The sequence below is a fragment of the Cucurbita pepo genome, chromosome LG12, assembly GCF_002806865.2.
Source record: "Cucurbita pepo subsp. pepo cultivar mu-cu-16 chromosome LG12, ASM280686v2, whole genome shotgun sequence".
Lineage (NCBI taxonomy): Eukaryota > Viridiplantae > Streptophyta > Magnoliopsida > Cucurbitales > Cucurbitaceae > Cucurbita > Cucurbita pepo.
In genome coordinates, this window is record NC_036649.1 from 9558025 (window position 1) to 9571776 (window position 13752).

Here is a 13752-nt window from a genome sequence, read left to right on the forward strand (position 1 = left end):
AAATCGAAAAACTAAATTCTTATAAATTAAAATGCAATTGTCTATGGTTACTATTAAGAAAATTGGACTAAAATTATTTCATAAATAAAAAGAAGTGAGGAACGGCAAGGAAAGCGCGTGAGAGATGCCACGTGGGAAAGCGCGTCCTTGTCACTGCGCTTTGACTTTGAGAACATGCAGAAATAAAGAAAAGACGCGAGTAGATAAAAAGTAACGGTTTAGATGAAAGATCTCGAAGCACGGTGCAATTTCAACCGTCGATTGATAGCATAATTGGACGAACATGAAAAGCTTGTTTCCAGCATCACCGCCATAAAAGACGGTGGGATATTAATTATTAATTATTTGTTCTCATAGTTATTTAATTATAAAAATAAGAATAATAATTAAAGAATAAAGAAAATAAAAAATCATGGCTGCCGGGGTGAGATAACGTGAAGGCCTCCTATTTTATCAACGCCTTTAATTACCTCTTATTACTTTCATTTTTTGGTACTAAAAAATAATTATTTCATTTCTAATATTCCGTTAATAATAACATTTATTTCATTATCACAAGAAAGAGGAGAATGATTTGAAATCTTGGTTTTTTTACATTAAAAAAAAAAATCCGAACTAAAATGATCGAATTTTGTAAGCTTAAATTACTTAATTAATTTTATTTTTTTTAAATTTTCTAGCAAAAAAATGATAATAATAATAAATAAATAAAAATAATAATAAAATTAAAAGCCTACATTAGTGAACTTTTTACTTTAAATAATTAATTTCAAATATATATATATATATATATATATATATATATATATTACTTTTTAGATTTAGCTAAAAACAAAGATGGCTGCTTGAGGAAGACCAATCAGAGACAGAAAATGCATCCATCCATTCCATCTATGCACGTATAGAAAATGGATGGAAGTCATCAAGCAACTTATCTAAATCGAATATGGCAAATCTGTTCCTTTCAGTCTGAATTGGACGCGACAAATCTGTCCTCTTTGAATACGGATGAAAGACTGCATAGAGTTTCGCTCTCGCTCTAAACAAATGAATTGACGAAGAGGAACGAAGCAGTGATAAAAAATTATCTATATATATATACACACATCAAACTCTATACAAAAATAAAGATAAAAATAAATACATTGAAAATCCATCAAAGATATATATTTTCTGATCTTACAATGAAAATTGTTCCTTCCTGTAGAATATAATAAATAATAAGGTAAAAAATGATCAAACAATGAGCTAGAGAAAAATTACCACTATTCAAGCATCAAGGAGAGGGAAAAGATGCTCAGGCCATTTGGGATAAACACGCTTGTATAAGCTCATGCAAACTGTGTCATGTTGCTGTAAAACTCCATTCAGAACACACTTCATTACACCTGTGTTCCACAAGATTACAGGCCGTGTTATGTAACAACAACAAGATAACACTAAAGGATTGTGAGGAGACAGCAGTCGCATGTCGAGGGTATTTCGATAGATGTTCAGGTATGGGGGAGCTTACCGTGTGTACCGACAGGTTCCTTGATGCGACCACGTCTGCCACACTTCGTCCACACATCCACAGGCTGCATCAACGATTCAACATTAGGAGGATAAACCATTATGTAAGATGTATTTCGTACTTCACCTTCAATGGCAAGTGGTAACCTTTTATGCATAAAAGAAGTTTTTATTTAAAAATAACAACCGCTCAATCAAATGAGAACAGCAACTCAATCAAGATCTCTATACAATTTTTTTGATCCATTAGGCAAAAGTGCTTTGAGCTTTCCTCTGAGCAAAAATCTATACCAGTCAATTAGGATCCTCTTTTCCTTCGTTTATCACAGAGTATTAAGAACGAGAGAGGACAGCAAAACATAGAGCATTCTCTGATACTAGAAGCGGTCAATTTCTACCAGTTCCAACAAAAAAGGTAACAGAGATTACCATCTCATATGCATTTCTCTTACCTTGAACCATCTCACGTCATCGGGATTATGAAACATGTATCTCACAGTAGCTTTCAATTTTGATACTCGTTGAGGATAACTGCAAATAGAAGAGGGAACGATAAAAACAAATTCTTCAAATGAGGAGATAAAATAATCATTACTTATTTGATAAGGTCATAGATGACATTACCCAGATAAAATAATTTTTTTCAAAATTATCCGTCTGGGGTCGATGCTCTTTAATGAACCAGAAGCGGCAAATGAAGAGATTCCTTCAACAGTCCTAAGAACTATCAAAGGAAGGGGTGCAAATGAAACAGGAGCATAAATAGAAGCAATAGAAAATCTTCCAGCATGAAGAAATCTCTCCATCTTGTGCTTGTCCGAATTGAAGTTGTCGGTTGAAAATATTGGCCTGAAAGTTATGAAATGGTTATCTGAAAATAAAAAACCGAAAGATTAGATGACTTCTATGGCAAAGTTGGAAAAGTACCTTGTAACAAACTGCCGAAACCCAACATGAAACACCAATTTTTCTTTTCCTTTGATTGGAGGAGAATTCTTATCATGCTTCTTGGTGTCCTCAGTAGTCCCAACTTTATCGGATATCACTTCAGAGACATCGTGTTTCTTGATGCTGCAACAACAAGATTAGTTGGAACTTGGAACCTAGAAATCGTTTGTAGTAAAATAGATGGTAATTGAGCAATCAGGAAGTACCTGAAATGGAGGACAGACATCTTGGATTCATGTCGCAGAAGTCCACAAGCAGTAATTGGCATTGACTTCGTTAACTCGCACAATTTGGAAGCAGCACCAACAGGCACTTCCTTCACATGCAACCTTAAATAGGAGGATGATGCCACACAATCATCTCTGTTCCCATGCTCTCTTTCTAAAGCTTTAGCTAGAACGTGCTTTTGTGTTCTGGATATGTTACTGAATTCAAAAATTCTTGCATAGTCTTGAGGCAAACTTTCCTGAATTAAGAGGAGATAGAAGTTTCAGTGAACGCTTGTAATATTATGAAACAGTATTAGAAACCATAATCGAATAACAGGAACTATACTTGGGGGTCCCATGAGGATGTCCTAAAGGATTTAAGACCTCTATACTTTGCAAAGCGCTTTCTGGCAGGGATATCCATAGGTGTATCCACTTCATCTGGGAATTCTATAACGAAAATATAAGAAAGATTACTAAACATCCGTGTATAACATGACACCAAGCCTCTACCTCAAACTTTCAAGCTCAGACATATTACATGTACGAAATTGACATCAGCACACCCATTAATCTTGTATTACAATGGAGATACTATGCCAAACTGCCATGCCAATGTTCACGTGATTAATTAGAGATTGATGGTTAAGAAGTTTTCAAAGTATAAAATTATAAATAAGTCAATCACCTATAACTCTTCAAAATCCAAAAGAAATTAATGACTGACCTTCATCTTCAGCGTGAGCATTTTTTATCTTTTGAAACTCATCCAATCTTTGTTCGTTGGTCAAGTTATCACCATCCTGCATTGCGAGGAAATTAAGTGACTAGCAGCATTAATAAGAAATGGTAGATAGACCTAGAAGTGAAAAGTAACTTGTTCTCAATACATGAGAAATTTCAAGATATTATAGTTACAAAAGCAATCCAATGCATCACAGATAAGCATGCAGATTGAAGAAAGTTTGGAATACAATTCCATTGTATCCTTTAATTTCTACTGGTTCAAGCATGTTAAGTCTCTAGGTTTAGAAATTATATTCAACTTGATGAATCCTAACAGGGGAGACTATTTGAAACTTTCCACAGTTCTTTTAAGATTTAACATCCCCTTACATTCTTTTTTTCAGCATACTATAAAGAGTTTAAAATAATCATAAGGTTGTCACTTTTCAGCATTATTTTTCAACAAAAAGGAAAAAAAAAAAAAAACGTTAGATATGGTTGTCCATTGTGAATTGCACCCCAAGGCTACTTATCTAGCTTTGCCACAACGACCACAGTCTGGTAAAATGAGGAATGGTATCACAAGTTAAAAAAAATAATGAGATTCTCACCATCATCACAGAATCCATATCCGTCTCCTGATCAGAATTTATTAACTCAAAAGATGCTTGATCATCATCACTGAGGCCTGGATTATTAAGGTCATCCACTTCATTTGTATAACCACTGTCTAATATCATACCATCAGATTCATTGTCAAAATCAGAATCCTCATCATCTGTGTCACCTATCTCCCAGGCTTCCTGTGTGTTTTGACAAAAGCAAAGGAAAAACATATGTGATGCTGACAAGAACTTTACAAACATGTAAATCGTGGGGGAGAGAACTAGCGGATTAATATGCAAACCTGATAGTCAGAAGTGCCATGAGCAAGTGCTCTTTTCCTCAGATGCTTTTCTTTCTGACTTCTATCTGCCTCAGCTCTGTCTGCCTCAGTCGGCCAAGTCTGAGAGAAAAACAAATTACCAGTCATCAAACATCAACTATAAATATAACTAACGAAGTGACATGAGATTTTGTCCTAGAAATAGCATTTGTACATCGAGATTGAAGGGAGTGGAAACACCTATTAGATCTTTTAGATTAGTTTGAAGGCGTATCCCAAAAATAATACAATCCATAAACAAGGAAATATAACAAGAACAAAAAGTAAAAGAAATAATCAAGCCACTCATCAAACATTCCATATCTTAAGTTAGCTCTTTTTAAGTTTTACATGAATTTTTTAATATCATGCATTAACTCCCACCAGCTGCCATGTTGACCATATCCTTCCCAAGAAAGAAGAAAGGGCAAGGGAAATTGAGAGTGGTAAACTAAGAATGAAAAAAGATCTATGTCTTGAGTTGTTTTTATAGAAAAGTTTATTTCTTGTTAAGAAAAACACCTGTTCACCAGACAGAGGATCAAGCTCATTCTCAACAACCAATGGCTCTTGCTCTGATGGCTCCAACAAGCGAACAACCTACACTTCAAGAAAGGTGTAAATTATAATGCATGAGAATGTGAACAATAAGTATGGAAAAAGTGTCATATGCAAACATAAAATATCATATAAAAACTGCACTTGAGATAGAACGTCAAGGAAAATATGCATCCTATAACTCATCAGAGAAGGAAATTTCAACCCCGAATAATAATTTTTCTCATACTAAACAGTTAGTGAACAAACTACTATGCAAGAATAATTTTTCAGGACACACATCTATCATTACTGAAAAAAGTTATCAGAACCATTTACGAAAGAAGAATGAGTAATCAATTTGATTTGAAATTCAGTCTGCAGAAGGAAAAAAAACACTATTTTCCATCTAAATTTTCATGAACCATTCACTCAAATCCAATATCTACCAATAACAAGAATTCCTCAACAATTTAGTAGCTATGAGCAGAACGGTTCTAAAGCTCACACTTCTTTTATTTCAAATTATATGAGAGGGCATGTAATAATATTCTTGGATAAGAAAACTGAGAGTGAGTGACCATAGTAGAACAAACAGCCAAGAAAAGAAACAGTCACTTTGCTCGTGCAAAGATTACATTTGTTACCTCCTCGTCCTGAGTATCCATGGAATCTTGTTCAATTCTTGGATTCAATGGGACTGGATCCTTGAGAATTTCGATTTTGCAAAGCTGGAAATCTCCTGCTCCAGCGACATGAACCTGATGAAAGTAAAAGGCAAGTATGAACGACATATCAACCTACGTGAAACAAGAAATACGGAAAAACAGAAGTATGTACCAGTTGATTCACAGAGAGACTTCGAGCTCGTAGATAACCAGTGAGAAGAAGGGTACATTTTCCTGGAGTACAATTATCAGCTACCATATCAACCTGTGGGAGAACCAGAGAATTAGAAAAACAATAACTAACAAACAGATGTTACTCTTAGAGTGAAAGGAAAATATTGGTCAAAATTTGCAAAATATATTAAAATACACATTCTTTAGAACCTTTTGAGACATCAAATAAGGCCTTTGATTTCTCCAATGAGGAACAGTGAGCCTTTGCTCCTTAAAAAGCCACATAAACTGCAATATAAAACATGGAAAATGAAAATAAGCATAGAAAGTTGTGTACATGAACCTAAGCAAACAACCTACACTTGTTTACCTTGTGCAACTCATCTTTAGTATCGGCAGGATAAAACTTACAATCCTCGGGAAATTCAGATGTAATGCTAGAAATACACATTTTTTTATAATCGTTTCTTTTCTTTATATCAGTGGGTAGGTCCTGCCAGAAAAGGAAAAGAGCTTTACCTATACATGCAGATAATTCTTCTCCTTTAGGATTATAAGTCTCAAAAATGAAATAACATGATAACATACTCGAATAAGCACCGCAGTACTCGGTAAGCCCAGAGATCTTAATACAGAAAGGCATTCGCTTCCAAATGAATTGATGTAGAGAGATGTGCTTCCTTCAATATAGTAGCTCGCAGAGACCACAAAAGCAATTAGGTCAGCTACCTACAAATTAAAAGGTGCATGATCAAAACTTAAAACTTGATGAGTGAAGAAACAAAAAAAAAAAANAAAAAAAAAAAAAAAAAAAAAAAAAAAAAAAAAAAAAAACAATTGCATGAGAAGTTAAAACCTTGGCCATCTCCATACATGATTGCAAGTCACCATAGGGTGCTTTCAGTACCTGGAGCATAAAAATTTAGCACAATGAAAGCAAACATAAGGATTGGTACACAAAAAATTGCCAAGGGTTCAGGACAACTCAATAAAATAGAGAAGTTTGAATAAGAAACATAAATAAAATAGAGTAATTTGGCCACGGCTTCAAAAATTAAAGAAAAAACATGAAGAAGAATCATATAGATACAACTTACTGTTGCCCGAAGCTTGTACTCTGAAGAAGCAACTGTGGATGACGAAGCTCCAGGAGATAATAGAGACAAAAGATCCTCAGCCAGTGGATTCAGGTCTACTGATGCAGAGAGTCCTAAAAGAACCTGTGGGCAGCGTAATCAATAAACATTTACAAATATTACAAGAAAATTGATCGGAGCAGGGAATGAGTAAATAAGAAATAAAGGCAGATATGAAATTCCATGGATATTCTAACAACTCACTATGACTCTGGGAGGACTCTTTGATCCACTTAATGCTCTTTTGTCCTGTAAAACAGCCGCCCTTTTCTGCTCTCGAATCTGCAACAACAAATTCAGTAATGAAAATAAAAAACCACCAATGACAATGAGGCATGTCAAATATGCCCAAGGAAAAGGAAGACTGGGTAGAAGAAGATTGGACATCAAGTACCATCTTACTACGCTGAAGACGAGCAGCCCGAGCTCCCTTAGCAACATTATTCTTTGTTACTTTGCTTCTATCTAGTGACCCAAAACTCAAATTAGAACCCAATAGCTACACAACCCTAAGTATTAGTTATAGAGAAAATTAAACCTTGAGGTTCTACATTAACCAAAAATTATCTTAAAACGAAAAATACAAAAACCAGGCTTTCATGAACTAAAAGAAAAGAAGATCCACACCTGTTAAAGAGGTTTTGTGCTGTTGTCGCGTTGCCTTGGATGAGAAGCGTGATTTATGGGGCTTATTGACTTGAGCCCTATTACCTCCCATGGAAACTGTAAGAATTGCAAGGAGAATATTTAGGTCCTCTCTAATCCCTCTGCCTTTGAAGATATGATTATTTAAACCATAACATTTTCTAAAACTTTCAAAATCAAATACATGAATCACAAAGCATATATATGACTATTAGTTTCAATAAATTCAAAGTGTAATTGGTGACAGATTACTTCGACTGATTCTCTAATAAATAAGGAAAGGAGGAAAACTAGAAAATTCCTGATGGCATAAACAATGCAATTTTCAGCAGAAACTAAAGAGATATACAGATGATCAAACTCTCAATTGACAGACATATGCAACAAATCAAAAGGCAGCTCGAATAGTACCAATTAGCACANTATGGTTTCTATTCTGTGATTGATATTCCAAAAAAACAAAAATAAAAATTCATCCATTCATTCATTCATTAGACAAGTCCTGATTTATGTTTCTCAAGTGCCGAGAAAGACATAGATAACGATTGGAAGAATAGCAGTAAGAACAAGAAAGTCGAAAACCTGTACAAAGCCGCTCAGAGAGAGGCTGCAGCGGCAGAAGCGGAAGAAAGACGACGGCGGCAGTGGCGCCACTGAACCGGAGAAAGGTGGCGACACTGAACTGCTGGAGAGGAGCACACAAACGTGAAAAAATAGAGTTTGAGAGGGTTCAGGGTTTATGGTTCTTCTTTCTTTTATTTATTTTTATTTTATTTTCATAAAGTGGGTGACTATGAACATTCTAATACATTTTAAAACATTCCGAAAAATATAATATAACTATTTAACCTATTTTTTAATTTTATTGCACGTCAAAATTTGAAAAAGAAAAGAAAAAAAAAAAAAAAGACCCACGTGATTGGGCCTTATCAATATCTTAAAATATGTGGGCCTGGCCCAATCACATGTGTGTGCCACGTTGGTCTCCGAAACTTGACACGTGGCTATTTATCTAATTCCAACGTAGGGCCCACGTCGGATATATTAGATTTTATTTTTAAAAAACCTTATCGGCTGAATTTGCTGACTTTTCAATTAATTGTATTTTTTTCTCTTTCTCTTTTTTTTTTTTTTTTATAATTCAATTAAATTTGTCTTTTTTTTTTCTTCTTTTTTTCTTGTTATCTTTGAGTCCACAAATTTAGATTTTTTTTTGTATTTTTTCTTTTTCAGAATAGTAAATTGGGTAAATATTAAATTATGAAATTTAGAATTTAACCATATTTTCGAAATTTGAGTAGTTTTTATGAATGAGTCTCAGTAAAAAAAAATATTTATAACTAGTTGTAGGGCTATTACCTTCTCTGTAATTTTTTTTTTTTATATAATGAAAAATACTCGATTTAGAAATATTTTGGTATAAATAATTATTATTTTTTTGTCTACGGAAATGAAAAATAATTGATGAAAATAAAATTGATAAAGTTAATGAGTTTCCGGTTTAAATAAAATAAATAAATATATATATATATATTCCATATTTTATTTATTTATTTACTTATACGTGAGATTGGTAAACATGAAAGAAAAAAATAATAATAATAATAATAAAAAGAGGCGGTATTTAAGTTGGTTGGGTCTTCCACTTCTTTTTTCTCTCTAGCCTCTCATTCTTCTTCCTCGATCTCTTTCACTGTGTTCAGTTCTATTCATGGCGACTCAAGGTCAAGTTATCACCTGCAAAGGTACTCCCTATACACATTTCATTCTTCCTCTATATGCTTCACCTTTTCCTGCCATCGATCCTTTTGATTCAGCTAGCGTTTTTTTTTTTTTCTTTTTCTGTCAGCGGCGGTGGCCTGGGAACCCAACAAGCCATTGGTGATCGAGGATGTTCAGGTGGCTCCGCCACAAGCCGGCGAGGTTCGAGTCAAGATCCTCTACACTGCTCTTTGTCACACTGATGCTTATACCTGGAGCGGCAAGGTTGTTTATCTTTCGATTTTCCGAATCTTAATTGATTGAATTGTCGGTCATTGCATGGCGCTTCTTTTTTCTTAATTTCTCTACTATTTTTTAGTGATTGATTTCGGGTGTGTGTTTTCGCTCTTTGAAGAGTTCGTGATTTTTTAGTCCCTGTCTATTGGGTGGTGGAATGAAATTGAATTCGGAGTTCTTGTGCATTGATGATTGTAATGCTGTCTTCAGATTAGGAAATACTCATTTCTGCGTGTAGTATTTTATTCGAGTTTGCAAGATTGTCCAATCGGACAAGGTTGGTTTACGGAACTAAAGACAAAATTTGTATGCTTAGGATCTATTATGTTCTTACTAATTTTTCTTTGTTCTATATCGATAAATTCAACGTGTTAACACCAGTGCTGGAATCTTCACGAGGATCCTGGATGAGACGAGATCTGGTGCGCTACCCATGTGCTCTGTGGCATTTAGATAACTAAAAATCTAATTTCCAAGATCCTAGCTCTAATGGTTACTGAAAAAAAGCAACCTCCCTTCTAATCAATAGGTTTAGATAACTACCATTTTTCTTTGTCGAAGGACACTTCGACTGCACTGTACCAACTAAGTTAGCCTTAAACTTGAAGGGGTGATCACACTACAGATACAGCTAAAAGTCCTTTTCGAGATTGTGGAATTACCCAACCAAACTGAAGAAAGAAAAAACATTTTGTTCCCATATTGCTATGCTTTGAATATGTAGAAGCACCATTTTGGGAAATAGACCCGATTTGGAATTTCTTCTTTCAATTTTGTAAAAAATGTTTAAATCTCTTAGAGAAAACGCCCAATCTTAATTTTTGTTAGAACCCTTCTTGTTCTAAATTGATCTGGACAAAGGATGTCTCCACTTCTATATTAGTGAGTAGGTTGAAATAAATAATTTATCATATTGAACCGATGTATAACATATTTTTATTTGATTTCTTTTAATCTCTTTTTATTCAATGAAAAAAATAAGAGAATTCTTATTCTAGATTTCCAATACCTAAACTCTCATGAAGTATAGGTTTTTGGAGAAAACGTCCCATTTGATAAGGTGACAACCCACCTTCATGTTACTGGTATCCCTACCTAAAGTTTCTTATTGTTGCTCGCTCCTAAAATCCTATTAGTCTTGGCTGGATTTGGTTCTTTGCTTTGCTTTGCTTGCAGCCTTCGGAAAGATTAATACCAAAGACATTTACGTTGAGAGCCTCCTATTTTGTTCTTGGTCTGAACTGGATCCTCCTTTTTTGAGGGAATGTTCTTGTTTTCTGGTAGGCTGGATTCTTTGTTATTTTGCGGCTTATTTGGTGGGAAAAAAATAGGAAAACATTTTTGGGGTTTGGTAGATAGTGGGAAGATATATGGGCACATTTTAATGGATCACTTTGGGATTTTAACTCAAATTGTAATCCCTTTGTTATTCATTACCAAATGTTGGGATTCTTTTGTGCAAGACTTTTTTGCACTTCCCACTTTTGGCTTGATATTTATTTTTGTGATGGGTCGTTCGTTTTACTACCCTTCATTTTATTGAAACCTGGTTTCTCTTAACAAAATCGAGGATTAACAATTGTCTCTCATTTTTCAGTCATCATGTATAATATTACGATATTTGGCAAGTTTTGAACCTCCTATTAGTTGTCCAATTATTCTTTGGTTTAAGTGGCAGTTAACGTTGTGTTTGACAAATCTACTTTTGGCACGTGCTATGCCAAATTGAGGAGTTTCTAGTATAAAGGATCAAAGAAGTATGTTGAAATAGTGCCACTATTTTACAACTAAAAGTCAATCACTTTGATAACCAAGATGTTTTTTTTTTTAATGTATTTTAGATAAACAACAACTTCATTGATGAATGAAATATGAAAGAGAGGGAAAAAAACCAAGCCCCAAACACTTCGATCTAAGACATCGTTAGCTCAATACCTTTCCTGGCCACTTGGCACCTGCCTAAAGCTTAATTTCTCTTATTAGTATTATCATTATTATCATCATTTCCTGTGCATGTTGAACCCCAACCTCCTGATATCTGACATTTTACGACTTTCATCTCTTTTTAGGACCCTGAAGGTCTCTTCCCCTGTATTCTTGGTCATGAGGCTGCAGGGTATGCAACTTGATATCACATGCCAGATATTTTGGTTTTTATTATATATATATATATTTCATTACCTAAGCGGCATTATGAAACCCATGCAGGATAGTAGAGAGTGTTGGTGAAGGTGTGACGGAAGTTCAGCCTGGAGACCATGTAATTCCTTGCTACCAAGCAGAATGTCGAGAATGCAAGTTTTGCAAATCAGGGAAAACAAATCTTTGTGGCAAAGTCCGTGCTGCCACTGGAGTGGGAGTGATGATGTCAGATCGTCAGAGTCGTTTCTCCGTAAATGGAAAACCTATATATCACTTCATGGGCACGTCAACATTTAGTCAATACACTGTTGTTCATGATGTCAGTGTTGCAAAGATTGATCCCACGGCTCCATTGGATAAAGTATGCCTTCTTGGATGTGGTGTTCCCACAGGTAGCGATATGTTAAACTTGCATCTATAATTTTTTATGTATATATATATAAACCACCATGGGTTGATGTAGTGGTCAATAAGGATCAGGCAAATAATAAAGGGTTTAGAGAGAGTGGATTCAAGTCATGGTAGCCAGGATTGAATATCCTGTGAATTACTTTGACTACCAAATATAGTAACGTCTGGCGGCCTTCTCTTGAGAATAGTTAAGGTGCACGTAGGGTTTCTTAAACACTCTTAATATATACATATACGTTCACACATACATCCACACTTTTACCTTTACAACTAGCATGATTATCCTGTTTTAACTATGAAAAATTAGGAAAAAGAAGATTTTCCATAAATAGGTGTATTTGTTTGTTAAAGTTTATTTGAATGTCATGGTGATGTTTTCTATCCGAGGGGAAATTTTAAAAATTCAGCTGACGTTCAATTTTCTTTTTGTTTCTCTACTTTATTCATTTCTTTTTGAATGAAGGGGGAGCTGTTCACATAAAATAATATCTTCCAACATAACTTCTTTTTTTTTTCCTTTTCCATTTTACAATTCTTTATATGCCATAACGAATGGTATTTTCAGGCCTTGGAGCTGTTTGGAACACAGCAAAAGTAGAGCCAGGGTCCAATGTGGCTATTTTTGGCCTAGGGACTGTAGGCCTTGCGGTAAGCTCCATATCAGACCCTCCTGTCTTTTGACTGCCCTCTCTTTCCTCTAAATTGACCTTAGGTTGATTCTAATTAGGGAGGACTTTTTATAGACTTAATGTTTGTCAATATTTTAAAAGGGCTGGTGTAAACGAACTCCACTGAGAAACTCATGTTTACTCTTCAGTCTTACACTTCTAGTTCATTAGAGACTCGCACCTCACAAGAGGTATACACCTCCCTTGGAAGGCATAGAGGCTTGTAGTTATAGGTTAAAGGCAGATGGGCCTCACGTGATTGATAGCAATAAGAATATTATTAAGTAATATTTTGGAATATAAACTAATGCACGTAGATATATAATACTCATACTACTTTACCACATGTTAAGAATAAATGCAAATGACTAAAATTGTAGAATATGCTGATCTTATGTGTGATACTGATTATATGTTAAAAAATAAAATCTTTATTAAAAATCACTATTGATACTAGGGACAAAACTTTCACTCGATCATCCTTACGATGGATGCGATGGGAAGAAGTGGCATTTGGATGAGTTTTTTCCCCTATTAGCTTTTAAATATTGTTGACACAGTTATATTGGGATTTTGCATCTTTTTAATGTTATTTATTAGCTTATGCATTGTCTCTTTAAGCAAAGCCAGACAGCCTTTAGCCTTCTAAAAAATGTTTGCAGTGGTTTGATTGCTGCTAGGCATTTCTTCATGAACCCAAAAATATTACCCAATCCTTTTCATAGTTATATCTTTTCTTTTTACCAGCGAAATTGTTTCTTTGGCTAATAGCATCAACTTCATTGTTACTTTAAATTTGACAGGTGGCAGAAGGTGCCAAAGCCGCTGGTGCCTCACGCATAATCGGCATTGATATTGACAGCAAAAAGTTTGAACTTGGTATACCTTGATTTCTCACATTTTATGCTCTATTTCTTGAATTTATAATCTAAAGGAGAGTCGTTCTAAAGCATATTATAGTCTTTGAGGTTTGTGGTTTTATTATTATTTTTTCATGGCCATATTTTGTAACTGTTTTGCGACCTCAATGTATTTTCTAGATTTATAAATTTG

General features: G+C 34.6%; 2 protein-coding genes across 3 annotated transcripts in view; one reads left to right on the forward strand and one right to left on the reverse strand.

Annotated features, from left to right (window-relative positions):
- Window positions 1-1125: 1125 nt before the first annotated feature.
- Window positions 1126-8240, reverse strand: LOC111806428 (pre-rRNA-processing protein TSR1 homolog). 2 transcript variants are annotated; one of them, XM_023691739.1, is made up of 22 exons: window positions 8063-8240; window positions 7463-7558; window positions 7230-7300; window positions 7040-7117; window positions 6797-6919; window positions 6556-6606; window positions 6288-6428; window positions 6070-6192; window positions 5910-5987; window positions 5698-5790; window positions 5505-5618; window positions 4843-4920; window positions 4303-4401; window positions 4007-4198; window positions 3397-3472; window positions 3016-3119; window positions 2667-2926; window positions 2440-2583; window positions 2137-2361; window positions 1965-2043; window positions 1514-1577; window positions 1126-1388 (listed from the first exon to the last, which is right to left on the reverse strand). In XM_023691739.1, exons 2-22 carry the CDS (start codon window positions 7551-7553, stop codon window positions 1270-1272), a joined length of 2403 nt encoding a protein of 800 aa, XP_023547507.1. In that variant the 5' UTR covers window positions 7554-7558; window positions 8063-8240; the 3' UTR covers window positions 1126-1269. The 2 variants fall into 2 exon arrangements, with proteins under 2 accessions (XP_023547507.1, XP_023547508.1); XM_023691740.1 differs by having other exon boundaries at window positions 7463-7559; window positions 8039-8240.
- Window positions 8241-9114: 874 nt separating this feature from the next.
- Window positions 9115-13752, forward strand: part of LOC111807380 (alcohol dehydrogenase class-3) — a 6313-nt gene continuing 1675 nt past the window's right edge. Inside the window, exons 1-6 of the mRNA XM_023693086.1 lie at window positions 9115-9225; window positions 9330-9466; window positions 11548-11594; window positions 11687-12012; window positions 12597-12679; window positions 13503-13578. Of these exons, the coding sequence (XP_023548854.1) occupies window positions 9192-9225; window positions 9330-9466; window positions 11548-11594; window positions 11687-12012; window positions 12597-12679; window positions 13503-13578 (703 nt within the window). The 5' untranslated portion in view covers window positions 9115-9191. The remainder of the gene's footprint in view (window positions 9226-9329; window positions 9467-11547; window positions 11595-11686; window positions 12013-12596; window positions 12680-13502; window positions 13579-13752) is intronic.